General features: G+C 42.3%; 1 protein-coding gene across 1 annotated transcript in view; it reads right to left on the reverse strand.

Moving 5' to 3' along the window:
* Positions 1-10,000, reverse strand: part of LOC143277500 (glucose-6-phosphate exchanger SLC37A2-like) — a 66,182-nt gene that overhangs the window by 12,551 nt on the left and 43,631 nt on the right. Inside the window, exons 9-10 of the mRNA XM_076582352.1 lie at positions 3,000-3,077; positions 543-611 (exon numbers count right to left, since the gene is read on the reverse strand). Coding sequence (XP_076438467.1) covers positions 543-611; positions 3,000-3,077 — 147 coding nt within the window. The remainder of the gene's footprint in view (positions 1-542; positions 612-2,999; positions 3,078-10,000) is intronic.

Below are 10,000 nucleotides of genomic sequence, written 5' to 3' on the forward strand. Positions count from 1 at the left end.
CAGATAAACCCACTTCGATAGGAAAAACAAATAAAAATTGCACGCAGGAAAAAATACAAAAAAACGGGTGGCTCTGTAGTGTAGCGATGCGCCCTCCCTGGGGAGAGCAGCCCGAATTTAACACAAGGAAATCTGTTGTGATAAAAAGAAATACAAATAGCAATGCACTTAGCGCACATTAAAGAACCCTCCGGTAAGCGAGCGGGGTGGGGGGCTTGGGGGAGGGGGTGGGGGGAGGGAGGTCATTTATGGCAAAATTCTGTAGAAAAATCCACTCTGACAGAAAAACAATTACACCTGTAGGCAAAGAAAAAACAGAAAAAAAAAAAAAAAGGTGGTGCTGCTTTGCAGTGACTCCCTTTCCCCTGCAGAGAGACACAACAGCCCCTAAATTTCACACAGAGAAAACCCTTTGTGACAAAAAAAGAGTTCTACTACAACACAATGCGATATATAATGCTATACAAATGCAGTGCAATGCAATACGATATATATTTTTTTCCTGGTCAAAACTAAAGGAGAGAGAGAGAGTGTGTACTCACAGGTAGACGGATAGCGGAGAGGAGTGATACAGCTTTGTCATTCTCTCCGCTCTCGGAGCTCAGCAGAGGCTGAAATAGAAAAAAAAAAAAAAAAAAAAAAAAATCATATCAGTAAATACAGACTTCACAAGAACAATGACCATGTCAAATTTCGAAAAATGTTAACCCCTTGAATGCTGCTGACATGTAAGCTCATCAGTGAAGGGCTGTCACCCCCCCCCCGAGATCACACAAGGAAGAACTCACAGGTTGGAACGTCAGTCACCGTCCTTAATCTGGAATTCTTATATCTTGTAGGGGCTGCATCACTTTTTTTGTTGTTGAGCAGAATCTTCTTCTTCGTTCACGAGTGGGCTGCAACTCCCACGTTCACTCGTATGTACACGAGTGGGCTTTTTACATGTATGACCGTTTTCACACCCGCCATGTAGGCAGCCATACTCCGTTTTCAGGGGGTGGTCATGCTGGGTATGTTCTCGTTTCCGTAACCCACTGAACCCTGACATGGATTACAGGATCTTTAACGTGCGTGTTTGATCTTCTGCTTGCGTGTATACACGAAGGGGATTCAGGCACTAGCAGGTCTGCACATATGTTGACCTGGGAGATCGGAAAAATCTCCACCCTACCCACCAGGCGCCGTTACCGAGATTCGAACCCTGGACCCTCAGATCAAAAAAGTCCAACGCTTTAACCACTCGGCTATTGCGCCTGTCGTTGTGCAGAATCAACGATGCGCACAGAGTGTGGCAACCGCACTTCAGACTGATGCCACAATGGTGTCGTTTCATCCATCTTCAGCAGTTATGGGGTTAAAATGAAAAGTAAAAGAAGTAAGAGAAGCTGGAGGAGGAGGAGGAGAAGTAGGAGAAGAAGAAGGTGAAGGAGCAGGAAGTGGATGAAGGGGAAGAAGTACGAAGAGAAATAGGAGAAGAAGTCGGAAAAGGAGAAGGAGTAGGAGAAGAAGAACAAGAAGGAGAGGGAGAAGGAGAAGTTGAAGGAGGAGGAGTACGAGAAGAAGAGGTAGGGGAAGAAGTTGGAAAATAAGTACGAAAAGGAGAAGAGGTAGGAGAAGAAGGAGAAGGAATAGAAAGATAAGTAGGAGAAGAAGAAAGAAGGTGAAGAAGAAGGAGAAGGTGGAGAACGAGAAGGAGCATGAGGAGAAGAAGAACTAGGAGAAGAAGTTGGAAAAGAAGTAGGTAAAGGAGAAGAAGTAGAAGGAGAAGAAGAAGAAGAAAGGGAGGAGGAGAAATGTAGGAGAAGGAGAAGAAGTAGTAGAAGAAGAAGGTGTAGAAGAATAAGAAGGAGAAGTAGGAGAAGAACAAGCAGAATGAATAGAAGGAGAAGAAGAAGAAGGTGAAGAAAGAGGAGAAGTGGGATAAGAAGAAGGAGCCTGAGGAGAAGAAGAAGACGTAGGAGAAGAAGTTGGAAAAGAAGTAGGAGAAGGAAAAGAAGTAGGAGAAGAAGAAGGAGTAGAAGAGTAAGAAGCAGAAGTAGGAGAAGAAGAAGAAGCAGAAGGAATAGAAGGAAAAGAAGTAGGAGAGGAAGGAGTGGAAGAATAAGAAGGAGAAATAGGAGGAGGAGAAGAAGAACAAGGAGTGGGAGAAGGGATAGAAGGAGAAGTAGGAGAAGAAGGAGAATAAGAATAAGAAGAAGCAGGAGAAGAAGGAGAAGAAGTTGGAAAAGAAGTAGGAGAAGGAGAAGAAGAAGAACAAGGAGAGGGAGAAGGAATAGAAATAGGAGAAGTAGAAGAAGAAGGAGAATAAGAATAAGAAGAAGCAGGAGAAGGAGGAGGAGGAGAAGAAGACGCAGAAAAAGAAGGTGAAGAGGAAAAAGAAGAAGAAGAAGAAGAAGAATCAGGGGAAGGAGAGGGAGAAGGAGTAGGAGAAGAAGTGGACAGGTGAGAGGAAGGAAAGAAAGAAGAAAACAAACGATAGTGACAGCAGGGGGGGGGGGGGGGGAGAAAAAAAGAGTTATCTGGTTGATTGTTTATGAAAAAGTGTTTGCTTTTAAGTGTGTGTGCGTGTGTGTGCGTGTGCGTGTGTGTGTGTGTGTGTGTGTGTGTAAGTGTGCATGCGTTTTCCTGTACTACTTGTTCAAAAATGAAAAATGAAAAGAAAAAAAAAGACGAAAAAAACACACAAAAAAACAACAACAAAAAACGACTTCTGAATACATCATTTCCAAACGGTTTTTCCTACATTTTTGTCCCCAATTTGCAGGTAACTCTGTATAATAACCACGAAATAGAACCAACCCCACCCCACCCACCCCCACACACACCCCCCCAAAAAAAAACCGAAAAAACATTGACAGACAAATGAAAGTGTAGATGGGTGAACTGCGGAACAGACCCGACATAGAAGAAAGAATAAAAACAAACAGAGAAAAAACAACAACAAAAAACAAAAACAAAAATTCTGCTATCGAGAAGGAAAAAAAAAATCTCTCTCTCACCGATTCTTCTCCAGGGAAAGTGTTGGTGGCGATGTTTTTGGAGGAGGGGGTGGACTCGCTGAATTCCGCTGATGAGGTCTGCAATCACACAGTGCTTTTCTCATCGCACACTGCAAGGGGATTCTGTTTCATGGCTCACAATCACATGCCCGCGACTGATACAAGGTACGAAATTGCAAGATACAAAGGAAATTTTCTTCCTAAAATTATGTTTTAAGTAACATACTTTACCGTGACCCACTAGTGCAGTTTCCGGCAGGGGTCTGATTCCTGTTCTGTGCAAACAACTACCCGCCTATGCGGAGAAAACGAAAGTAGCTACGGCCGATAACCTCCCGGAAGTAGGTTACCTCCCTTTTGCATAAAAAAAAAACATGGTAAAAAAGTCTCTTTCAGCTGCAAGTAAAACATTAAAACAAGACGCAATATAAATTCTAATTGTCCATAAGACATGGAAAAGTGTCTCAAAGCTGAAAAGTAAAATACTGAAAAAAATTTCAAAATTCAACTTTAAATACCTGTAAAACATGGAAAAGTCTCTTACAGCTGCAAGAAAAAACATTTAAACAAAATGCAACATACAAGATTACAGCTGTAAATAACCATACGTTATGGAAAGGTCCTTTTCAGCTGCAAGGAAAGCATTAAAACAAAATGCAACATACAACTCTGATTGTCCGTAAAACATGGAAAAGCGTTTTTCAGCTGCAAGTAAAACATTACACATTAAATGAGTCAGACATTTAAAAATAAGCATGCATGATGATGAATATCAGGCTTGATCTCATCGATCACTGACGTCTAGTCAAAGATTCCTGTTGACATCTTAATGTTATCCTGTTTTTTTAAATAAGTAAAAATGAAGGAGAGGAGGGGAGGGGGTTGTATGGAAAGTTAGAGGAAACAGGAGAGATGGGGGTGGGGGGGGGGAGGAGGAATCAGAGATGAGTATTTGAACTATGCAGAAGTACATTGAAAGAAAAGTACTGACTTGAACAGATGTGCACTAAAAAAAATTTAAAAAAAAAAAAAAAAAAGGACCTCGTAAAACCGGAAGTCGTTAATTGAACAAGAGAAACAGCTGATAACGAATGTAGCAAGTAAAATTTTTTATTTTTTTAAAGACTGAAGACAGCACACATTCATGCAAGTAAGGCTTCTAAGACAGCACACATTCATGCAAGTAAGGCTTCCTCATCTCACATCTTCTACTGAGTGATAGGTACACAGATATATGTATGCACTCAAGGCCTGACTAAGCGCGTTGTGTTATGCTGCTGGTCAGGCATCTGCCTAGCAGAGGTGGTGTAGCGTGTAAGGATTTGCCCCAATACAGTGACTCCTACTTAAGAAACTGAAACATCTGACATCGTTTTTCCATGGTTGGTATGTTGGGTTTTTGTCCCAAAACACTGTATCTCTCTGTGCCACATCTCAACGATGTTTCAGCTCTTTCTGCAACCGTGGCTCTTTCCTTGATGTTAACTTCTGAAGCTGTTTTCTTATATCTAAATTAAAAATACTACTGCTACTATTACGACTACTGCTGCTACTGCAACTACTACTACTACTACTGCTGCTGCTGCTGCTACTACAACTACAACATTACTCATCATCATCATCAACATCATGACAATACAATAATGGTATCTATAATGCCCTAACATTTTCTTTGAAACAAAAAATTTATACAACACTATACACGTCTTCAAAACGCTCACACACGAACACTAGACATGGGGGAATGAACGTAACACTAACACTAGGAAAGTGAGAACAAAGCACTATACACACTAATCATCCACACACTTATTCTCAAGAACATGCTCACACGATGAAATAAAGTGAAGAATGTGGCAAAAAGAAAAAGAAAAGTCTACACAGATGCTTGCAAGACGTTATTTTGGAAATTGGTGGGGGTTTTTTTGTTGTTTTTTGTTTTTGTTTTGCTTTACTGTGGAAATAGGTGATTTACTGTGGAATTAGATTTCTTTTTACTGTGGAAAAAATGTTGTTTTTTTTTTTAACTGTAGAAATTGGTGATTTTTTTAAACCGTGAAAATAGGTGATTTTTATTCTGATTTTCTTTTTACTGTGGAAATAGGTCAATTTTTTTTTTTTAAACCATGGAAATAGGTGATTTTTTATATATATATTTTTTTACTGTGGAAATAGGTGATTTTTTTATTCTGCAGAAATAGGTGAATTCTTTTTTAAACTGTGGAAATAGGTGAATTCTTTTTCACAGTGGAAATAGGTGAACTTTTTTTTTTATCTGTGGAAATAGGTGGTTGTTGTTGTTTTTTTACTGTGAAAATAGAAGAATTTTTTTTAAACTGCTTCATGCCATCGTCATAACTATAAATTCTCACGTATCATGACATCGTAAATTTCTCCGTTTCCTACCTGTAAAATAAGATCGACAAAAAAAAAAAAAAAAAAAAAAAAATTCTTAAAATACAATGTTTTATGTATGCTACTCAGTTAACACAGTCTGTAAAATAAAGTTGACAAAAGAAAAATGAAAGTAAAAAAAACAACAACAAAAAAACTCCTGAAACACAATGTTTTATCTACGCTACTCAGTTAACACACCCATATTCTTGCGCATTTAGCAGCCCCTCAGAGGAAAATCAAATTCACAAAAACCCAGTTTTTCCACGCCCTCTTTACTGAAACACACAGAAACATCGATGATGTTTGCCGATGAATCTTGGTTTCCCCCCCCAAAAAAAAAAACCATCCAGAACATGCAGATAAAGTTTTACCGGCAGCAGTTCTATCACATCACTGGCGCTTCCACTGACTGCAGTGTAGTCCCTTCGCCTCTGGTTCTCTTTCTGAAATACACGCCACAATCGTTTTTTTTTTCTTTTAAAATCCTCTGCCACAGATGAAAGTCTAATTGCATGCACTTCTCAACAAAAAAAACACACAAAAAAAACACACACACACAAAAAAAAGAGAAAAAAAAGAAGAAAATGATGCTGTTGTTGATGTTGTTGCAGTTGTTGTTTTCAGCTAAAATAATTGTCACTGGACGGACACGCATACTTCAGGAAGCTCTTGTCTCCAGAGGCCTGTGTCCTCTCTCTCTCGTGGGATCAGCGGAGGAGTCCACACACACCATGTGGCTCTTACACTGTGTTACTGTCATCACAACTGAAGCACTCGTGGTTCTTACACTGTGTTACTGTCATCACAACTGAAGCACACGTGGTTCTTACACTGTGTTACTGTCATCACAACTGAAGCACACGTGGTTCTTACACTGTGTTACTGTCATCACAACTGAAGCACACGTGGTTCTTACACTGTGTTACTGTCATCACAACTGAAGCATACGTGGTTCTTACACTGGGTTACTGTCATCACAACTGAAGCACACGTGGTTCTTACACTGTGTTACTGTCATCACAACTGAAGCACACGTGGCTCTTACACTGTGTTACTGTCATCACAACTGAAGCACACGTGGTTCTTACACTGTGTTACTGTCATCACAACTGAAGCACACGTGGTTCTTACACTCTGTTACTGTCATCACAACTGAAGCACACGTGGTTCTTACACTGCGTTACTGTCATCACAACTGAAGCACACGTGGTTCTTACACTGCGTTACTGTCATCACAACTGAAGCACACGTGGTTCTTACACTGCGTTACTGTCATCACAACTGAAGCACACGTGGTTCTTACACTGGGTTACTGTCATCACAACTGAAGCACACGTGGTTCTTACACTCTGTTACTGTCATCACAACTGAAGCACACGTGGTTCTTACACTGTGTTACTGTCATCACAACTGAAGCACACGTGGTTCTTACACTGTGTTACTGTCATCACAACTGAAGCGCACGTGGTTCTTACACTGTGTTACTGTCATCACAACTGAAGCACACGTGGTTCTTACACTGTGCTACTGTCATCACAACTGAAGCACACGTGGTTCTTACACTGTGTTACTGTCATCACAACTGAAGCACACGTGGTTCTTACACTGTGTTACTGTCATCACAACTGAAGCACACGTGGTTCTTACACTGTGTTACTGTCATCACAACTGAAGCACACGTGGTTCTTACACTGTGTTACTGTCATCACAACTGAAGCACACGTGGTTCTTACACTGTGTTACTGTCATCACAACTGAAGCACATGTGGTTCTTACACTGTGCTACTGTCATCACAACTGAAGCACACGTGGTTCGTACACTGTGTTACTGTCATCACAACTGAAGCACTCGTGGTTCTTACACTGTGTTACTGTCATCAGAACTGAAGCACACGTGGTTCTTACACTGTGTTACTGTCATCACAACTGAAGCACACGTGGTTCTTACACTGCGTTACTGTCATCACAACTGAAGCACACGTGGTTCTTACACTATGCTACTGTCATCACAACTGAAGCACTCGTGGTTCTTACACTGTGTTACTGTCATCACAACTGAAGCACACGTGGTTCTTACACTGTGTTACTGTCATCACAACTGAAGCACACGTGGTTCTTACACTGTGCTACTGTCATCACAACTGAAGCACACGTGGTTCTTACACTATGCTACTGTCATCACAACTGAAGCACACGTGGTTCTTACACTGCGTTACTGTCATCACAACTGAAGCACACGTGGTTTTTACACTGCGTTACTGTCATCACAACTGAAGCACACGTGGTTCTTACACTATGCTACTGTCATCACAACTGAAGCACACGTGGTTCTTACACAGTGTTACTGTCATCACAACTGAAGCACACGTGGTTCTTACACTGTGTTACTGTCATCACAACTGAAGCACACGTGGTTCTTACACTGCGTTACTGTCATCACAACTGAAGCACACGTGGTTCTTACACTATGCTACTGTCATCACAACTGAAGCACACGTGGTTCTTACACTATGCTACTGTCATCACAACTGAAGCACACGTGGTTCTTACACTCTGTTACTGTCATCACAACTGAAGCACACGTGGTTCTTACACTGTGTTACTGTCATCACAACTGAAGCACACGTGGTTCTTACACTCTGTTACTGTCATCACAACTGAAGCCCACGTGGTTCTTACACTGTGTTACTGTCATCACAACTGAAGCACACGTGGTTCTTACACTGTGTTACTGTCATCACAACTGAAGCACACGTGGTTCTTACACTATGCTACTGTCATCACAACTGAAGCACACGTGGTTCTTACACTGTGTTACTGTCATCACAACTGAAGCACACGTGGTTCTTACACTGTGTTACTGTCATCACAACTGAAGCACACGTGGTTCTTACACTGTGTTACTGTCATCACAGCTGAAGCACTCGTGGTTCTTACACTGTGTTACTGTCATCACAACTGAAGCACACGTGGTTCTTACACTCTGTTACTGTCATCACAACTGAAGCACACGTGGTTCTTACACTGCGTTACTGTCATCACAACTGAAGCACACGTGGTTCTTACACTATGCTACTGTCATCACAACTGAAGCACACGTGGTTCTTACACTGTGTTACTGTCATCACAACTGAAGCACACGTGGTTCTTACACTATGTTACTGTCATCACAACTGAAGCACACGTGGTTCTTACACTGTGTTACTGTCATCACAACTGAAGCACACGTGGTTCTTACACTGTGTTACTGTCATCACAACTGAAGCACACGTGGTTCTTACACTGCGTTACTGTCATCACAACTGAAGCACACGTGGTTCTTACACTGTGTTACTGTCATCACAACTGAAGCACACGTGGTTCTTACACTCTGTTACTGTCATCACAACTGAAGCACACGTGGTTCTTACACTGTGTTACTGTCATCACAACTGAAGCACACGTGGTTCTTACACTGTGTTACTGTCATCACAACTGAAGCACACGTGGTTCTTACACTGTGTTACTGTCATCACAACTGAATAAAGCACCAAGCTGGGTTCCCTCGGGAGGATGCTGAAGATCAATAATGAACAGAGGATGCTGAAGATCAATAATGAATAGAGGATGCTGTAGATCAATAATGAACAGAGGATGCTGTAGATCAATAATGGATAGAGGATGCTGAAGATCAATAATGAACAGAGGATGCTGTAGATCAATAATGGATGGGTAAAAAAAAACAGAGTAAGACATGTATCAGCTCAATCCCTGAATGCACGTGCACATGCTTCAGTTCGCGATCCGCGTCAGACACTCGCAACAAGAACTTGGAGGAGGTCCAATGGCCAAGCCGTGTGACTGAAGAACCAGAGGTAAACATGACATTTCAGTGTCGAGGTCATGTCGAACAGTTTGGAATGGCTATCCTCCTCTTCCTCCTCCTTCTCTTCCTCCTCCTCCTTCTCCTCCTCTTCCTGCTCCTCTTCCTTCTTTTCCTCTTCCTCCTCCTTCCATTCCTCCTCCTCCTCCTTCTCCTCATCCTGCTCCTCTTCCTCCTTCTCCTCCTCTTCCTTCTCTTCCTCCTCCTCTTCCTCCTACTTCTCTTCCTCTTCCTCATCCTCTACCTCCTCCTCCTTCTCTTCCTCCTCCTTCCATTCCTCCTCCTCCTCCTTCTCCTCCTCCTCTTTCTGCTCCTCTTCCTCCTTCTTCCTCCTCCTCTTCCTCCTCCTTCCATTCCTCCTCCTTCTCCTCATCCTCTTCCTGCTCCTCTTCCTCCTTCTCCTCCTCTTCCTTCTCTTCCTCCTCCTCTTCCTCCTACTTCTCTTCCTCTTCCTCATCCTCTACCTCCTCCTCCTTCTCTTCCTCCTCTTCCTCCTCCTTCCATTCCTCCTCCTCCTCCTCTTCCTGCTCCTCTTCCTCCTTCTCCTCCTCCTTCTCCTCTTCCTTCTCCTCCTCCTTCTCTTCCTCCTCTTCCTCCTCCTTCCATTCCTCCTCCTCCTCTTCCTGCTCCTCTTCCTCCTTCTCCTCCTCTTCCTTCTTCTCCTTCTCCTTCTCCTCCTTCTCCTCCTCCTTCTCCTCCCTAAACTCTGTGAAGAGTCACTGGGGCGTCACACAGAAGAACT

The sequence above is a fragment of the Babylonia areolata genome, chromosome 34 (assembly GCF_041734735.1).
Source record: "Babylonia areolata isolate BAREFJ2019XMU chromosome 34, ASM4173473v1, whole genome shotgun sequence".
NCBI classification, from domain to species: Eukaryota; Metazoa; Mollusca; class Gastropoda; order Neogastropoda; family Buccinidae; genus Babylonia; species Babylonia areolata.